At 37.7% G+C, this 20828-nt stretch overlaps 1 protein-coding gene across 1 annotated transcript in view; it reads left to right on the top strand.

The window, feature by feature from the left end:
* LOC134614635 (melanopsin-B-like) overlaps positions 1-20828 on the top strand; it is a 279387-nt gene that overhangs the window by 216271 nt on the left and 42288 nt on the right. The window contains exons 4-7 of the mRNA XM_063458634.1: positions 12548-12751; positions 15170-15341; positions 16735-16890; positions 20707-20814. Coding sequence (XP_063314704.1) covers positions 12548-12751; positions 15170-15341; positions 16735-16890; positions 20707-20814 — 640 coding nt within the window. The remainder of the gene's footprint in view (positions 1-12547; positions 12752-15169; positions 15342-16734; positions 16891-20706; positions 20815-20828) is intronic.

The following is a 20828-nucleotide window of genomic DNA, read 5'->3' as shown; positions in this document are numbered from 1 at the left end:
TGGCTGGCTAACTAGTGCCGAAGCGAAAAGCTCACTACCCCGTGACAAGTGAGGCCCTGCTAGTAGCCAAGCGGCTGGTGAGAGGCTCTACCTATGATTTGGGCGTGGGGCTCGAGCCACTAGCGTGGTGGCGGGGTGGTGGCCTCTCGGTGACAGTAAAGATCCAAAACGTGTGGCCGTGACAGGTGAGGCCCTAACTATAAACCCGATAGGTGGGTGAATGCGAGGCACTAACTATGATTTGGGCCGAGGGGCGAAATCTCTGCGTTGAGATTGGGGAGTTGGCCTCGCGGGACCAGCTCCTAACCCTAGATAGCCAGTTCTCTGACCCTAGACGGGGGCTTGATAAGGGGGTAACGTAACGTGCTTGGAAACCCAAGTTGTTGTAAATGATAGATACCCGGATATTCCCAGATAGAGACAGAGGAAACGAAGGGAGAGAAAGGAGGAAGAAAGAAGAAGGAACTGAAGTCGAGGGAAGGAAAATAATGTGCAGTATAGTGAAGTACTATGGAGATATAGCTGATAGTGCAGTATCGATAGACCCCGAGGGTGCTGAAGATTCTCATGATGGTTACCATATAAACCTGAAAGGAGATGAAATGAAGGCGTTGTGCCAAGAAAACGTCGTGGCAGCTGACTGAGAGAGGAGGGTGAAATTAGCAAGGTAGTGAGTAACAAACGATTGTTACGGGTAGTGAGTACGAATGAAGAGTTGTGGAGTGGAGCCGTGGCCTGACGAGGCAAGGCAGGAATCAAGCCCCCGTACCCCCAAACATGTAACAACGTGGCCTGGTAGAGGCAGTTGTTAGGAAACACAATGAAACTAAACCTGATAGAAACAGGCGATAATCGTTTAACAAAGGCCAATTGTGTAACAATTGTAGGAAATGTGAACGAACACATTTATACCAGATAGAAACAGGCGGCAATAGTGAACCAGTAATTGTCTACTGCTAGCAGATGACAAAATGAAACAAATAGTAACAGTGATTGTCGGTTCCATACCTCATCGTGTAACAACGTGGCCTTGTCGAGGCGGTTGTTTGAAGTGTGGATGAAACAAAATTGTACCTGATAGAAATAGGTGATAATAGCGACCTAGTGACTGTCTAATGGTAACAAATGACAGTATGCAACATAATAGAAATCAGCGGGGAATGTCAAATGGCGGTTACGCCTGAACCTGAGGTAATTCGATGCATGTATAACAGGAGATGCGTAAGTGTAAGCGTAAACTGGGAGATAAAACAAATCCAACATATACACAGTGTTTAGTTAGTTAGATTAACTGGACCCAACAAAATAGTACATGCATAGCGTCAGGCATTTAGTGGTATTACACGGGATGCGCCAATAGTAGAAACACCATTAACAACCTGAAAACAGGACGGCAGAGAAGCTACACATTATACAGAATAAAACAGCAAATACCATCAAACCACTAGGCGGAGATACCAGCGGAATAAACTATGACTTTGCACTGATGCATTAAAACATAATGGAAAGTATGCTCAAAATCTCCAATTTAGAAATATTGCGCTGAAATATGAAAAACACGATGGAAAGTAGGAGTGAAAACATACGTAGCCAATATGTCGTGCATGATATAATGAAATTACTGGCATCCCTTCCTTTACCCTCTCCGTAGAAAAGCATAGCCTCTATAACAACATGAGTCCTACCCAAATGGATTAATATAAATAACCATAGCAAGATTAACGTGTGGACCGGAAATTAAGGAGTCCGTGAAGGGGTGGGGGGGGGGGGGTGTAGGATCCCGACCCCCCAGACGGGTGATTGAAAGTGACTGCCTAGGTGCTAGCGTGAGGGGAGCGTGGTGGACCCCGGTAAGATTTATGTGACTACCAAGTAGCAACGAAATCCATAAAATACAACCTAACCTTTTAGCATAGATTAAGTTGACAAGACTGTTGTCCCAACCAAATGCTGCAATAGGTAACCAGCTGTTCACTAGAACCACCATAATGGTAGATAGAGAAACAAGTGAAATACAGCAGTTAACTGTATTATTTAAGTTAAATACGTAGCTTAGTAAATGCGTGTATTACTTGATCGACACGCATGTAATTTAACCAGATAGGGAAATCACTTAAGCTGATTGCTATTGTAAGATTTCAACACAGGGAAGGGAAAATCAGATTGTAAATGGGCAGGATTCCAGTATATGAATAAATACATATATTTCTGTATCTGATTGTATTTATGTGGGCATCTGATCAGTCAATCAGTTAGTTTGATGCTAAAATAAAGTTTTTCTCACTTGCTGGCAGTGAAAGGGTTAACAGCAGAATGGGCTGAGCTTCACTTCTACAACAGGAAATGCAGAACCAATGCCTGGGAGCAGGCTGGATTAATGAATAACTCTTTCTACCCAGCAGGGGACACTTTCCTCAGACTGGTTATCAAAGCAATGGAGACCAGAGATACACAGGGATCTGACAGGAAGCAGAACTTGTCCCCTGCAGGCTCAGTAGTATTCTGTGTGCACCCTGGACGGTCAGATATGCGAGTTCCGGTCCCCCATGACCACAGCGATGTGGAGGGGACCGGAATGAGAAGACTCACGGTTGCTGGAAAGCGTCGAAACAGCAAATAGCCCGAGCGCGGCTATTTGCCGAATACCTTGGCGGAGGAGCGGGGGAACGGAGAGGAAGCCGGACTGGAAGAGGCGAGGACCGGGAGTGCTTGATCGAAGACCGGAAGTTCGGCTGTCACTGAGAGTGAACAGCGTGCGTACGGCAGGTAGGAAGGGGGGGAGTAGCGTTTATATGGAACGCTTAACTCCTCCCACAAATACAGGCCTTACGGCCTTAAAACATATATATATATATATATATATATATATATATATATGACACAAGATGCAGCGCACTCACTCATCCACTAAAAACCAACTTCAAAGCTCACAGATTACATTTTTTGCATAATCTAGGCAAAACATAATGGGGATTTAGTTACACTATATGATCATACATTGCATAAGCCTGCCACAACGTCAATTATTATGCAATTTGTGATCATATACTGTAACTAAACCCCATTATGTTTTGCCTAGATTAGGTGTTTAAAAAAAAAAACAACTAATAAAACCTGTGAGCTTTGAAATAGCTGTTTAGTGGATGAGTAAGTGTGCTGAATCGTGTGTATTGTATACATTGGCCAGAGCAGCATCCCATTTATGCATGTTCAGGTGATTGCAGCCCCCTGGTTTCATATATATATATATATATATATATATATATATATATATAATTTGGTAGTCAGGTCAACTAATTTGTTTTTTCAACCCTCCCTGTCTCACAGGAACCAAAGTAAATTGATAATTGAGGTCTCTCAATAGAAAAGAAAAAAAAAGAACAATCATTCATGTGCCTTGATTTATGCCGAACCAAAATTATATTTCTTATAGAAGAGAACCGCAGTGTAGGAGATCACATGATGCATGAGTTGACATTATTACCTTTAAACTATAACCAAAAGTACATTAAAAAAAGAGTAAAAGTGTAGGAAGCGTGGTAATAGATGGAGAAAGGATGTCCGCCTTGGGTGATTTTATTATGTTTTTTAAACGACTGAAAAGTTTAGTAAAAACACAAAAAACTTTTATTCCCACCACTTCCAATGTCACCCCTCTCTCGCCGTCAATGAGTGAAAGGTTAAAAATGAAATAAGCTCATCTGAATTCTGTTTTCAATGGAAATATGCATCCAAAACAAAACATTGCATGGATGAGAATAAAGATCTGAAATTAATTTTTTTTTTTAAAAAAGGGCTTTATTTTCGCTATTTTTATCTTTCAACTGTTTAGTTAATAGCTCCATAATGTGTTATTTTTATGTGGGAGAGCCATAATTAAAGGTACCAAATTAGGGACGTATCTAATAAGCACGGAGTAGTACAAAGACAGACAAGGCTGCGCCAATAAAATAAACAGTAATAATAAAATTGAATATAAAAGAAATAGCATTCCAATAATAGGGGTATAGTCCACTGGAATAAATAGTCAGAAATAAAGTCTCACTAATATATCAGGATAGGGTAGGGGTGAAATCCTCAGGAGTTGATCCGTCCGGATGGTTAAAATATCCGTATATGTGGAGAGACAAAGGCTAATAGTGCAATATGACAAAATCCAGGCATAGAATGAGAAAAGTAGGTAATACACTCACATTGAAAAGAGCTATACCAGCTCTGGGGTAAAAGCGCGTATAGTGGTATAATCCCCGCTTAAATGATATGCAGGAGTGGTGCGTCCGTCAATACAGTCTGGGTATCCAAGGCTCTGACAAGTGATGAAAAGACAACAATAGTGCTCTCAATATGATACAAATTAGATATAAAATAGATAAAATTATATTCACAAGTATAGAGTAGGAATTACTGCTCTCTTTGTAAAGCGTTGGTGGAATGATCCCCACCTGGGATTTCTTTGAGTACAGGAACAGATAAAATTTGCCAGGTAGAATAAAAATAATAAATAAAACTGCATATAAAGTACAATAAAAAGAAAGTTGGTACAACTTAGGTAACCAAAAGACTTTTATTGCTAAAATACACAATTTAAAACCATAACGCATTTCACCATATGTGGCTTCTTCAAATGGAGTAAAAATAATAGTCTGGCAAACATAGTTTATATAGGAGTACAATGAGATTAAAATTGGCGCATAAAAATCAACTAGCCAATAGAAAAATCCGATTTAAAAGTGATATCAAATATGAATAACAATTATTCAGTAATAATAATAAAAGAGTACATAGTAATATAGATTTAATTATCATTAAAAACGAGCGTTAGATAACTTTTTATTTTGTAAAAACGATAGGACATGTGACTTATGAGTCACAGTAATCAGAAGGAATTGTGGGTAATGTAGTTTAGGCAGATGGATTTTCGTCTGCCCTCAATTGTAAACAAACCGGCTGCACACAGAATCTGAGGGGAAATGAACACACGATAGGTTTTGAAGCTGATCTCATGTAGATAATATTATATGCCGGCCACACTGGGCATGTGCAGCCGGCAGAGGAGAGTAAATGGGCAAGCGCCATGTTGTGATTGGCGGCATGTAGCCATCATATAATGGTTAGCGGGATACGGCCGCAAGTAGTGGGTTATAAAATAACCTCTTACAGCCAAATAAATGCAGTCAACTGTAAGGGCAGTAGGAGAACGCGATCAGTGTGATAGACCTGATCACGTTAGAATTCATAGGATGCCGGACGCATATTGAGCATGTGCGGCCAGCTGGGGAAATGAATGGCAATTGGCCATATTGTGGTTGGTGGCATCTAGCCACATATACTTATAAAGGAAGGTGCCATATTGTGGTTGGCGGCATGTAGCCGCAACCTATGGCTAATATAAGTGTTTTGGAAAAGAAAAGGGGATAGAATTACACTTTGGGCAGTATACATTAGAGTTTTGAGGTATATACAGTAAAACACATATATAGATGTATTCATACACTCAATAGGGTAAATTAAAATATATGAATAATAAAATAGACAGCCTAGTGGTCAAAAACAAGTTTTTTTGAAAGGAGAAGTGCAAATGTAAATAAAAATACATAAAATTATATAAAACAAAACAGGTCAAAGTCTACATTTAGACCCTGAGGGATGAGTGTTTTTAAGTTGAATACTCATTCCAACTCTATTTTGATATTACCACCTCTCCAATGGGTGACACATTTTTTAATACCAGTAAATTTGAGTTGTCTTGTATCGTTGTTATGTGTACAAAAGTGTTTGGAGGCTGAGTGATTGAGGTATCCTTTTCTTATATTCCTACAGTGCTCACTCAGTCTCGTCTTTAGGTTTCTTGTCGTGATGCCTACATACTGGAGGCTACAGGGGCACTACAGTAGGTAAATTACGTTTTTACTGTCACAACTTGTAAAATCTTTAATAGGGTACGTTTTATTTGTTATGTCTGCTGTGCTGGGGGATAGGATGGCTAGAAGGTTGGAGGAGATTTTAAACTAGTAGTAGGGGGAGGGATCAAAGCAATCTAGAAAATGGAGATAGGATAGAAAGGAGATGGGCTTTAGCTCAGTATAAGGGGGGTGGAGATGGGGGAGGGGAAAACTCAGAACAGAGGAGGTATGTAATATTGATAATTCGCAAAAAGTACAAATGATCATATTAAATGTATGCTTACTAATGCAAGGAGCCTATATAACAAAATGGAGGAACTAGAGGCAATAGCATACACTAAACAATATGATATAATAGGCATAACAGAAACATGGTGGGATGAGACACATGACTGGGCAGTTAACTTAAATGGGTACACGTTATTTAGGAAGGATAGGAAAAACAAGAAGGGTGGTGGGGTATGTTTGTATGTCAACCATGAGTTAAAGTCAAATCTTAAGCATGTGGAGTGTGACGAGGAAAATGTGGACGCTTTATGCATAGATATCTGCTTGGGGCAAACAAAGGGAAATCAATTATTGGTTGGGATATGTTATAAACCATCTAATGTAAATATTAATGAGGAAGGATAGCTGTTAGAGCAAATTGGAAAGCTGCAAATCTTGGTAACACGTTAATTATTGGAGATTTTAATTACCCGGACATAAATTGTGATAGAGGGACTAGTACTTCAGCAAGGGGAATCAGGTTTTTAAATGTGTTAAATGACACCTTTATGTCACAACTGGTACAAGCACCAACTAGAAAGGATGCTTGTCTGGATCTCGTTATAACAAACAATGTTAATCTTTTAACCAACATTCAAGTAGGGGAGCATTTCGGAAATAGTGATCACAATATGGTAATTTTTTAAAATAAACTCAAAAAAGCAAAAGCACGTAGGGTATACTAAAACGTATAATTTTAAAAAAGCCAATTTCAACAAGATTAAGCAGCTCTACAACATATCGACTGGCACAGACTCCTTAGTGATAAAAACACAGAGGATAAATGGAAACTATTCAAACAAATATTAAAAAGGTACATTTCTCAGTATGTACCATTGGGTAATAAATATAAGAGAAACAAATTAAAACCAATGTGGCTTAGTAGAGAAGTAAAACAAGAGATTAAAAATAAGAAAAGGGCATTTAAAGCATTTAAATCGGACAAATCAGAGGCATCCAGTATAAGATATAAGTAAGCCAATAATGCTTGCAAAAAGGCAATTAAAGTGGCTAAACTAGAATATGAGAAATAGCCAAAGAAAGCAAAACCAACCCCCAAAATTTTTTCAAGTACATCAATTCTAAAAATAAAATAAAAAATGAAAGTGTAGGTACACTGGAAACAGAGATGGTTTTGTTAGCTAATGATGACCAGGAAAAAGCAGACATTTTAAATAACTATTTTCCTTCAGTACATACATGATTGCTGCAAAAAACTTGCAGATAACTCGAGACAAGGTGCTACAGCTATTAAAGAAAATGAATGTAAATAAAGCTCCAGGGCCTGATGGTATTCACCCATGAGTACTTAAGGATCTAAGTGGAGAAATAAGTGAACCTCTGTATTTAATTTTTCAAGATTCTTTTGTTTCAGGTATTGTACCAGAGGATTGGTGGAAGGCAGATGTTGTTTCTATATTTAAAAAGGGTTCAAAATCCTTGCCTGGAAATTATAGACCTGTGAGCTTAACTTCTGTGACTGGGAAAATATTTGAAGGGCTATTAAGGGATAATATTCAGGAATTCATTGGGAAGAACTTTGTTATTAGCAATAATCAACATGGTTTTATGAAACATAGGTCATGTCAAACTAACCTAATTGCATTCTACGAAGAAGTAAATAGAAGTATCAGTAAAAGATCATGGTGTTGCAGTGGATGTGATCTACTTGGATTTTGCCAAGGCATTTGATACGGTTTCTCACAATAGGTTAGTCATCAAACTAAATGAAATTTGTCTAGATGAATATTCTTGTTGGGTAGAACATTGGCTTAAGGATAGAGTACAACGAGTTGTCATTAATGGTAAATTTTCAGGCTGCACAAAAGTGGTAAGTGGTGTCCATCAGGGTTATATTTTGGGACCGATTTTATTTAACATATTTATAAATGATCTTGAAATAGCTATTAAAAGTCATGTATCAGTGTTTGCAGATGACACAAAACTTTGTAAAGTAATCAAATGTGAGCAGGATATTGCTTTGCTGCAGAGGGATTTGGATAGATTGGGGGACTGGGCACTAAAATGGCAGATGAAATTTAACGTAGAGAAATGCAAAGTTATGCACTTCGGGGTTAAGAATGCACAAGCAACTTACACACTAAATGGTAGTGAATTAGGGATAACCACACACGAGAAGGATTTGGGAATTGTTATAGACAACAAATTAAACAGCAATATGCAATGTCAATCTGCAGTTACTAAGGCCAGTAAGGTTTTGTCATGTATAAATAGGGCCATAAATTCTTGGGATGAAAATATAATTTTGCCTCTTTAAAAATCGCTAGTACGACCACACCTTGAATATGCTGTGCAATTTTGGGCACCTGTTCTAAAGAAAGATATCATGGCACTAGAAAAAGTGCAGAGACGAGCTACAAAATTGATAAAAGGAATGGAGCATTTTAGTTACGAAGAAAGGTTAAAAAATTTAAATCTGTTTAGTTTGGAAAAATGGCGCCTGAGAGGGGATATGATAACATTATACAAATATATTCGGGGCCAGTACAAACGTTTATCTGGAAATCTATTCATAAACAGGGCTATACATAGGACACGAGGTTACACATTTTGGCTGGAAGAAAGAAGATTTCATCTAAGGCAAAGAAAAGGTTTTTTTTACAGTAAGAGCAATAAGGATATGGAATTCTCTGCCTGAAAAGGTGGTTTTCTTCAGAGTCTATACAGATGTTTAAACTGCAATTGGAAAAGTACTTGCAAAAACATAACATACAGGGATATAATTTATAATTAGTGGGGTAATAGCTGTTTGATCCAAGGAGACATCTGACTGCTATTTTGGGCTTAAGAAGGAATTTTTGCCGAGTTTGTAGCAAAATTGGAAGCGCTTCAGACTAGGTTTTTTGCCTTCTTTTGGATCAACAGCAAAAACATATTTAAGGAACGCTGAACTTGATGGACGCAAGTCTCTTTTCAGCTATGTAACTATGTTACTATGTAACTATTTTTGATTTGAATGAGGTAGTCTTTGTTGGGTTGGATGGGTCGGTATTTTTGCATTCGGTACATTTTTTGCATTTGTAAAAACCACTGGCGTTTGGAAAAAAAAAAGGAGGAAGAGAGGGTATTGGATTTGTCTTTTTTAAGTAAAATTTCTGGTTAAAATAGACTTAAAATTTGGGGCCCCTGTGAAGACAATATTGGGTCTGTCTGGTATAATATCATTCAATATATCATCTTGTTTTAAAAGATGCCAGTGTTTGTTAATTATTTTTTTCAGGTGGCCACTTTTATTATTAAAATTAAAAATAACTGGTAGGGATATACACCCTGTTCCAAATTATTATGCAAATTATATTTTTCTCATTTACCTAAATAATTAATGTAAATAACAGTCAGCATAATTATCATGTTATCAACTATTAAGAGTACAATTCAAATTTTATTGAACAAAGCTCCTGATAACATTATATTTTTTTAAACATAAAAAACTTACAATGCACTGTTCCAAATTATTACGCACAGTAAGTTTCAAAACACTTTATAGGTTGTAAAGAACTGAAAATTGTAATTTGTTGTGTTTGCAGCATATTTACCTTAATCAAAAGCTATTTCAATAACAACATTTTAACTTTTTAAACACTTTAACAGGTAACGTTACATTTTAACATAGGACCCCTTATTTGATAGCAGCTTCACAAGTCTTGCATCCATTGAACTTGTGATTTTTTTTGGACAGTTTCTGCTTGAATTTGTTTGCAAGATGTCAGAATAGCCTCCCAGAGCTGCTGTTTGGATGTAAACTGCCTCCCACCCTTATAGATCTTTTGCTTGAGGATGCTCCAAAGGTTCTCAATAGGATTGAGGTCAGGGGAGGATGGAGGCTACACCATGACTTTCTCTCCTTTTATCCCCACAGCAGCCATTGATGCAGAGGTATTCTTTGCAGCATGAGATGGTGCATTGTCATGCATGAAGATGATTTTATTACGGAAAACATAGTTCTTTCTTCTGTACCAGGGAAGAAAGTGGTCAGTCAGAAACTCCACATACTTTGCAGAGATCATCTTTACACCTTCAGGGACCCTAAAGGGGCCAACCAGCTCTCTTCCCATGATTCCAGCCCAAAACATGACTCCACCACCGCCTTGCTGACGTCGCAGCCTTGTTGGAACAGGGTGGCCATCCACCAACCATTCACTACTCCATCCATCTGGACCATCCAGGGTTGCACAGCACTCATCAGTGAACAGGACTGTTTGAAAATTAGTCTTCATGTATTTTTCTGCCCAATGCAGCCGTTTCTGCTTGTGAGCATTGGTTAGTGGTGGCCGAAAAGAAGGTTTATGCACAGTTGCAAGACTCTGGAGGACTCTACACCTTGATGTCCATGGGACTCCAGAGGCACCAGCAGCTTCAAATATTTGTTTGCTGCTATGTAATGGTATGGATCTGGCAGAAATCTTCCTCAATGTGCCTTTATCTGCACGAACCCGTCTGTGCTCTGAATCAGCCATAAATCTCTTAATAGTGCGATGATCACGCTTACGTTTTCGTTAAATATCTAATGTTTTCATACCTCATCCAAGGCACGGAACTATTTCACTCTTTTTGGCAGCAGAGAGATCCTTTTTCATCCCCATATTGCATGAAAATGGTGCTCTGCTTCATAATGTGGAACGCCCTCCTTTAGTAGTTTTTCCTTAAATTGGGCACACCTGGCAATCTAATTATCACAGGTGTCCGAGATTGTTTTCAGTGATCAAGAGCCCTGAGACACAATGCCATCCATGAGTTAAACTGAAAAACAAAATATTTAATCTTTGTGACACTTAAATATAATTTGCATAATAATTTGGAACAGGGTGTATTATTAGTATTTGCTTTTTTTTATATGTTTAAAGGTCAGTTCTATCTTTTGTCTTAATGATTTCTATAGTGCTGTTAAGATCACTGGATGAATATTTTTTTTCGATAAATTTATCTTTTAAGAGTTCAGCTTGTTTATCATAATCTTGAAACTGGGAACAATTTCTACGAAAATTTCTATGTGAACTATTAGTCGTTGTATCTCCCTTTGTCTCTCCACATATACGGACGGATCAACTCCTGAGGATTTCACCCCCACACTATCCTGATATATTAGCGAGACTTAATTTCTGACTATTTATTCCAGTGGACTATACCCCTATTATTGGAACGCTATTTCTTTTATATTTAATTTTATTATTACTGTTTATTTTATTGGCGCAGCATTGTCTGTCTTTGTACTACTCTGTGTTTTTGAAGGCTTGGAGGGATTCCCTTCATTAAGGTTGCAGCCTACCTACATATTGTTTGTGAATTAGTGTTTACCTTTTGTTGTTCTTTACATATCTAATAAGCAACTAAAACAGCAAAATTAATAAAAGGGCTCTTTTTCTTATTTTTGCTATGATTTAGGGTACCGAGCTAGGGAGCTATTGTGTTTAGTAGATGGCTACCTAATTTGTTATGATTAAAATGCCAATCTCACAACAATTATATTACCTGTATTAAAGGAGCACTATAGGGTCAGGAACACAAACATGTATTCCTGACCCTATAGGGTTAAAACCATGATCTAGCCCCCTCTTGCCTCCCTAAATACAGTAAATATAGTAAAATCTTACTCCATTCTTTGCCCCTGTTTCCTTTAGACCTGCCCACTGCCTGCTGGTATCATCAGAAGAGGTAGCCTGATCCAATCAGAATGCTTCCCCATAGGATTGGCTGAGACTGACAAGGAGGCAGATCAGGGGCAGAGCCAGCATGATTCAAACACAGCCCTGGCCAATCAGCATCTCCTCATAGAGATTAATTGAATCAATGAATCTCTATGAGGAAAGTTTACTGTCTGCATTCAGAGGGAGGAGACACGGAATGTTTGGATGCATTTTAGGCAGCCATGACCCAGTAAGGATCTCTATCAGCTATCTGAGGAGTGGCCAGTGAAGTTATCACTAGGCTCTAATGTAAACACTGCATTTTCTCTGAAAACACAGTGTTTACAGCAAAAAGCCTGAAGGTAATGATTCTACTCACCAGAACAAATGCAATAAGCTGTAGTTGTTCTGGTGACTATAGTGTCCCTTTAAGCAAATTAAGAGATTTTAAGGCAGGAATGCCAACTCTTTTATATAAGTAAATAAATACTCATCGTTTTTAGTCATTACATTTGTTGTAATCTTTATTGTGCATCTTAATTGGGTTTTTTTAAGACTCTGGAGGAACCTTTTTTCAGAAGGTAATGGAACATCATCTTAAAACATAAATAAAAGTAGCAATTTCAACGTTCTTTCATTTTTACTATTTAAATCAATGAAAGTGAAAAGCTAAGTCATTATGTGTTATTATGTACTGCACAATTTCAAGACAACTTGTTTCTGATTTTCCAGGGTGTAATGTGTATGCATTTTGCGGTGCATTGTTTGGAATAACTTCTATGATGACTTTATTGGCCATTTCCGTGGATCGATACCTGGTTATCACCAAACCTCTGCAATCAATACAGTGGTCTTCCAAAAAACGGACCCTGCAAGTTATTGTTCTTGTCTGGCTATACTCATTAATGTGGAGCTTGGCACCCTTACTTGGTTGGAGTAAGTTTTTTTTGTTTGTTTGTTTGTTTTTTTTAACACATGCAGTAGGTAATTCTCAAGAAAATAATATTGTACAATTCTTCTGTATAATAGTTGCTGTATGAACATATTGACACAGATAATAGAGATGCTGGTGTGCTCTTCTATTCACATATTATTGAGAATACCTAAGTGTTCATATTCTTCCTCCTCAAACTCTTAACCTTAGTATGCATAATTGATATAGAACACACATGCTGTATGCTATTCAAACTGATATCTGTTTTTTTTAGTAAGGATAATCCTTTCTTTTTCTTTGCTGTTGATAGCTTTGATGACAAACTCTCTTTGTATCACACTCCAGCTCAGCTTGTCCTTCACACATCTATAATTAAAAATAACTTTAAGTGTGTGATGATCACAGATTTCTCAACTGAAAAAGAAGGCACGAGGCTCTCATCGATAATCTGATATCATGATTGTGCAATACAAGAACATACAAGGGGATATTTAATTAAATGACTCCTTGCCAACAAAAGACAGCAAATGTTCAAAATCCATAACTTTGATATATAATGGACTAGATTGTCCCAAAAAATTTGATAATTATTTGTCTTCCTTCAAAGAGTGGCATGTTAAAAATATGGGTTGGCACAGGCAGACCATCGCTGTTAACCGTGGTATATAAGCCGCAAAAGTTATGCCTGCTTTACTCATGTTAAATATACATAAAATGAACGATAACTCAATAAAATATAAATTGAAAAAAAAAAAAATATGGGTTGGTTAGAGCAATGGCCTTAGAACTGGGAAGCCTAGGTTTAACAGTCAACTCTCAAGTAGGTGTCTTAGGCAAGACACTTAGTAGTAATTATCCACCTCCCTTAAATCCTTATAGATTACAACGTTGTTTGAGCAGAACCATCTGCACCTCTAAATGTCCCCTTTTTATAACTGTAAAGCACTGCAAAGTATGTTGACACAATATAAATGCTAATACAAATAATGTAATATTATATCAAGTAAAATTGTTAGTGTGCCAGTGTGGCCCTCATTGTTGTTTGGTTTAGTTTAATTTTAATTCCGTAAAGGGGCCTACTTGGAAAAACAATAATGGAGGTCAGCTGACCACAGTACCCTAAGAACTATCCATATTTAAAAGATGTGTTCAGGATAGCAATTTACATTGAAACTCCAATTATGTTTTAAAATGTCTACTTTCTAAAGTTAAGTAATTTTGCTTAACCATCTTTCTTCACTAACTTGTTATAGCCGTTTGAATAGAAATAGGTATCCAGTGAGAACAATTTGATAGTTGCAGTATTTAACTTCCACCCCTACATTGTTTTCACATACAAAGGGAGTTCATTTTTTTTTCTCCAAATGACATTGACTATTTATTAAAATTTAATTGTGTGACCTTTTCAAAATAGTATAAAGATCTAGTATGGGATAATTGGGCTTGCAATTTTGTAATGTTTTTTTTTTACTAAATATCCACATATTTTGCCGATTTCATGAATATTTAAATTGTGTGTCAATTTTATTATAAATCCTAAATTGCATTCATAAATCTACATTTTAAGCAGGTACTTTTTATGAAATACAGTTTTTTTTTCTATCAACAAATAGAGCATGATTTTTTATAGGGAAAAAAAAGATAAAGGCAAAGGTTCTTCAAATTCTTCTAATGTCTGTTGGGGAAAAAAAACGGCTGCTCAGATTACTGCAGTAAATGCTGCTTAGGACGTTTTGAGTTTTTCTAAATTATAATTTTTTTTTCAAATATAACAGTTAAATCCATTTCTTTGGATGGTTTGTTAAGATGTTTAAAGAAATCCTAGTTTTCACTATACGCTATTAGGAATCAATGTAGATCTTTTTGGAATTAGGAATTACTAGCAAAAAAGTTTTTAAAAATCCTCCTAGGAAATTCTAGTATCAGAGAGACCTTGGGAATTATTTTGTTATGATTCGGAACTGCCCATCGCACCAAACAAATAAATGATTTATAGGAAAAAGATAATTGATGGCTAGGGGATAGCCATTACATTTATATTTTATTCACAGACCAATACAGGGAACAAAAGGAGAAGCAGTAAAAAGAAATTCGTTATTTATATATTATATGCTTTATAAATGTATAAATATAGATTTATTAACGAAAAAGTATTTTTTGGAGGAAGTCGTTCAGCCGAAACATTTTATAAACTAGTATATCAGGAATCATCAATAAAAATATTTTGAAAGATGCTGTTAAAAAAGACAAGTATTAACATTTGAAAAAATGCTATTAGGAATTACATTATTAATAAACCAAAAATGTAATTAAAAAATTAACAGAATAAACATTTCCAAAGATGTTATTAGGCATCACTGGTATGCATATTTTTGAAAAATGCATTATTCTCTTTGAAAATTAAATATTTTTCTCTTTAGGCTCGTATGTTCCTGAAGGCTTAATGATATCATGTACGTGGGACTATACAACATATACTGCATCAAATAGAAGTTATACCATGATGCTGTGTTGTTGCGTTTTCTTCATTCCTCTCATCGTAATATCACACTGTTATCTTTTCATGTTCCTGGCTATAAGAAGTACGGGCAGGTAAAACCTGTTGCAGAAAATGATTTTGTTAACCATTGTCTCATGCCCTCAAGTGCTACTGTTTATTTATATCCTTCAATATGTTCCTTTTTAGCATGGACAGTAAATATATGAGACCTAAACCACCTTTAATGATTTTTTTTTCATGGGACATTACTTTAGCTAAATTTATATCTTATAATCCTGTAAAGTTTTTATTCTTAGGCTGCAATGAGTCTCTGCATCCATAATTAAAGGGACACTATAGTTACCAGAACAGCTACAATTTAATGTGGTTGTTCTGGTGTCTACTGCCTGTCCCCTTTCAGAGAAAGGGTAGTGTTTACATTACTGCCTAGTAACAACTCTGGTAGCAGTCACTCATGAAGCACCACTGCATGGAGATGATGAACGTTCCACATAGAGATGCATTGACTCAATGCACCTGTATGAGGAGATGCTGATTGTTGCAACTGGGTGTTTGCCATACATGCTCTCAATAGCCTTCTAATTCTTTCCTATTTCACCATGAAGTTTGGTGATCTCAGTCAAGTAGATGGAGTGGGGGCTGGGACAGCTGCGAGGTGACCTGGAAAAAAGGCAAGTAGATACCCTTTTTTAACCGGACAGGAGGGAGAGGGGTAAGTGGGACTGGGGACCTAAACGGCTGTTTAAAAAAAATTGTGTCAGAATACACTTTTGTATTCCTGACACTATAGTGTTCATTTAATGAAAAACTTTAGCCAATAGACCAGTTCTGTGGAAAAAGCAACTAACCAAAAAAGTAAAAAGCACATGGCCAGATTGTGTAAAGAACATGAGCTGATAAGTTGGCTATACAGAGAGCACTGGTGGCCAAATTAGTACCACCTTTACTCTCTGTTGAACCGACCTATCAACTCATGTTCTTTACACAATCTGCCCTCGGAGTCACTCTGTAGGTCATCTATTAACATCTCTGTGTCACCAATATAGAGAGGTATAAGCTAAAATATTAATACAGAAACGGTATTAGTATATTAGTATTATATACAGTATATACAGTATGATATATAGATATATTTGTATAATCTACAAAGTGTAAAAAAGTTATAATTGTATAAAAATGTATTACAAATCTGTACCATTATATGACAAAATTACAAATTTATATTTTATCTCACAATACGAACTACAATATAGAGAGATTATAAAATGCTTGGTGCTCACACTAAGCTTATTACTTTTTTTAGGTTATTGAACATTTTAATGATAATAATACATATTGCTTGTTAATTATTCTTTGTTTTAATTTTAGTAAAAAGTACCACTGATTAATACTGAAAGCCCCTACTGTCATTCTAAGAGTATGAACAGTGAATCAGATATTTAACCCCCAATTGAAATGGTCTAACTGAGTGTTCTTCTTCCTCAGGGATGTTCAGAAACTTGGATCATGTGGTCGTCAATCGTTTTTGTCACCAGTGATGAAAAATGAATGGAAGATGGCAAAAATTGCCTTTGTAGTCATCATAGTCTATGTTATGTCTTGGTCTCCTTATGCTTGTGTCACTTTAATAGCATGGGCTGGGTAAGTCATGTTTTGTTCTCTATTCAGAAGTTTATTATACAGAAATAGATTGTTACATTATGTTTATTTTTAGGAATTTGAAAGTAATAAGTATGAAAACTTATAAACAATAAATTGCTATAACTAGGACCAAACTTCAATTCGGCCAAATTCGGGTCAGTTAGGTGATCGGAACAGTCACATGGCAAAATCTCAGGGGAACTGGCTCTCAGAAGCTCAAACATTCTTGTATTCATAATGTGGAGTGCCGTTCCTGCTGCCAGAAAAAAGGGGGATAGAAAGGAGAAGAGTTTGTTTTTTTGTTTTTTGCTTTCCATGGGAAAATAAGATGATTGATGGTTAGGGGACAGCCACTAAATGTTGATTTTAGTCACACTGTCAATTGACCAATAGAGAGGAAAGGAGGAGCAATCAAACAGCTATAGTTCTAAACAGGATTTTTCCAGACACTTTGACATGACCTATTAAAGAAGACAGCACATCTGAGGATTCATTGTATTTTAGATTCATCCATTTGTATCTAGTGTGGAGTAATAACATAATCATGAACTTTATGTGGAAAGTTTCAAACTAGCACTTCTCAGGCTTAGCATAAAAGTGATGCATTATTAAACTTATTAGAGCACCTAAAGTCAGGGCCAGGGCATCCATATAATGGCACAGGCAGTCGCCTTAGGGCGCACCAGCTCTGGGGGCGCAAGATACGAGTGTCCCAGCAGGAGGGAAGCACACAACTCTCCCTCCTGCCAGCCACTCAGTGTAGCGTAAGAGAGCGGAGCCGACCGCTGTACAGGAGATCCTGTTTTCTGTACCCGGCCGATCTGACAGGAAGTGCTCACTGAGAGAGCACTTCCTGTCAGTCCAGCTGGGTACAGGAATCAGAAGCTCCTATGCCGCGGTACGCTCCACTCGGCCACGCTACGAAAGAGGTAATGTGGCACACCAGGGAAGGAACACTAAGGGGGTACTTAAATGGAAAGGGATGGTAAAGAACCACAAAGTGACAGGGAGAGGAGAGGAACAATTAGGGGAGGAGGAGAGAAACACAAAGGGACAGGGAAAGGAGGGGAGAGGTACACAAAGGGACAGGGAAGGGAGAGGAAAACTAAGGGGTGGGTGGGAACACTGAGAGACGGGGGGAGTTACACTATGGGGTAAGGAGGGGTGATGTACAAAAAGGGACAGGGAGGGGAGAGGAACACTAAAGGACAGGGAAAAGAGGGGAGAGGTACACAAAGAGACAGGGAGGGGTGAGGAACACTAAGGGTCAGGGAGGGGTGAGGAACACTAAGGGACAGGGATGGGAGAGGAATACTAAGGGGGGACACTAAGGAACTGGGAGATAAAGGGAGAGAAACACGAGAAACACTAAGGGACAGGGAGGGGAGGGGATAGGACAACTAAAGAACAGGGAGGGGAGAAATACACAAAGAGACAGAGAGGGGAGGGAAGAGGAGCACTAAAGGACAGTGAGGTGGGAGGAACACTAAGCGACAGGAAAGGGAGAGAAACACTAAGGGACAAAGAGGGGACGGAAGAGGAACACTAAGGGGCTATGGGACAGAGAAGAGAGAAACACCAAAGATGGGCACACTAAGGGAGAGGAAGGGAAGATAAACTCTAAGGGACAGGGAGGGAAAAGGACCACTAAGGGAGAGAGAAAGGAGGAAAGAGGTACACTAAGGGACATGGAGGGGAGGTGAGACATAAACTACGTGACAGAGAAGGAGGGAGGAGGACTACTAAGGGATAGGGAAGGGAGGGGAGAGGAGAGGACCACTAAGGGACAGGGCATGGAGGGGAGAGGAAACCACTAAAGGACAGAGAAGGGTGGGAAAAAAGGGAAACATTGACACACATATGGACTGGGGGAAAACAGATGGGCTGGGGTTAAAGAGACACACACAGAGGAGCTGGGAAGAGTAAAGGACATACAAAGAGGCGGGATAAGAGACACACAAGAGGGGTTGTAAGAGATACACAAGGGAGGTGTAAGACACACAATGGGGTAAGACATTTAAAAGAGGGGATACGAAACACAAAAGAGGACTTATGAGGCACACAGATGAAGATGCTTTTTGCGGGGTGAGGGGGGCGGCAAAATGCATCTTCACCTGTGTACCCAAAAATCCTTGCACTGGCCCTGCGTAATGTACATGTTTTATATGTTCTTGGAGATTGCTGGAGTATATTAAGATGTCATTTAGATTATATCACATGTATCCAGAAGATGACGTTATGAAGTATTGAAATGTAGCATTGCAGGGCCCAAAAAGCAAAATATTAATATTCATATAACCTGCAATGTGTACTAAAGGTGGTTTTCCATTTATCTCCTTTTCACATGCAAATTAGGTTATAGGTTCCACATAGATCTGTAAATGGTATCTGTTGGCAGCCACTCTATCATGTCAGGAATCAAAGTGAGAAGATAGCGATTCTTGATATTTTCTTTTTATTTAACTCCCTATAGTCTATGATAGGGCAGATGGTGTTGTCTATGTTCTTGACAACAAATATTTTGGCTCCAGCAGGTGAGGTGGAGGGTTGTATAAACCCTTTTTGTAGGTTTTCCTCCAGATATTCCTTGAGTGTTTAAAGTTCCATCTCTAATAAAGGATATACAGGTCTGCAGGGTATAGCTGTACATGGAATGAGGTATTTTGGACAATCATAAACCCAATAAGAGGGTAGGTTCTGTGCTTCTTTTTTGCAAAACACTTAAAAAAATCTTTGTATAGAAGGGTCAGAGGAACGTTGTGAGAGAAGTGGGAAACAGGTTTCCTCACTTAATGTAGAATCATACCTATTTGAATAGGTGATAAAGTTGCTTTAGGATTATGAAAGGTTAAATGGCCTTTCTAAATATGTTTCATCACTGAAGTTTGGATAAAATGAACAGCGAAACTGATTTCTGTAGTCCCAAAGCCTTTTGCAAGAACCAATTTTTTTTTGCCCTGTTAAATGGACAGTTTAGGCACCATAACAACTTATTCTAAATTAAGTTGTTATGGTGCCAGGAGGCCCTCTTACCTGTGGTAGGAGGCCAGGAGGCACTTATACCACAAGTGATTAAACTGTTCTCGAACAGTTTAACCCATTGGTGATCTCAGTCAATCCAATGCTTTCCCATAGAGAAACATTGGGAGGCCAGTGCGCGTGTGCGACAAAATGCTCTCGGAACAGTGTTAGATTGAGAACTGAGTTTGACTCGAATCTCTAAAAAGACATCCACTAGATGTGTGTAACCTTGCAATGGAAACATTGCAGTTTCTACAAAAGGTTAAAATGGCAGGGCCTTTGCACCCAGACCATTTAGTAGAGAGCAAGTGGTTTGGGTTAATTTATGGATCCTTTACGATAAATATGAACACATTGGAAGCACTACAATACAATGATGTAAAATGGCAATCCATCATTTTCTACTCTTTGTGACTACAGGTTTTGGTTTCAGTTCACCAACAATATAAGTTTTGGTAAAATATAAATAGAGTGCTAAAGACAATGACATATTGCGCATATTTTTAATTAAGCCCTTCAGGTCAATCTTGATGATTATGGCATGCCATCTATAATAAAGAGTTAAAGGCCACAATTCTGTTAATTTGTCACACAAACTAAATCTTACATCTTTCTAGTTTCACTTGACTAAGATCACTTTTCTGTCACACTCCTTTACTTGTATTTTAATATAAATGCAAATGTGTATATAATCCTTGCAGTTAAAACTGCCAGATCTTTGTACAGAAGGTCAAAACGTAATTGTCATGGATCATAAGAATGAATTGTAAGATTATCTATACCTTGTCATTGCAGTCATGGAAAATCATTAACACCCTACTCCAAGACCATTCCTGCAGTTATTGCCAAAGCATCAGCCATTTATAATCCTATTATCTATGGAATAATTCACCCAAAATACAGGTAAATATGTAATA

Source organism: Pelobates fuscus, chromosome 6 (genome assembly GCF_036172605.1).
Source record: "Pelobates fuscus isolate aPelFus1 chromosome 6, aPelFus1.pri, whole genome shotgun sequence".
NCBI classification, from domain to species: Eukaryota; Metazoa; Chordata; class Amphibia; order Anura; family Pelobatidae; genus Pelobates; species Pelobates fuscus.
This window is presented reverse-complemented; position numbering and strand designations above follow the sequence as displayed.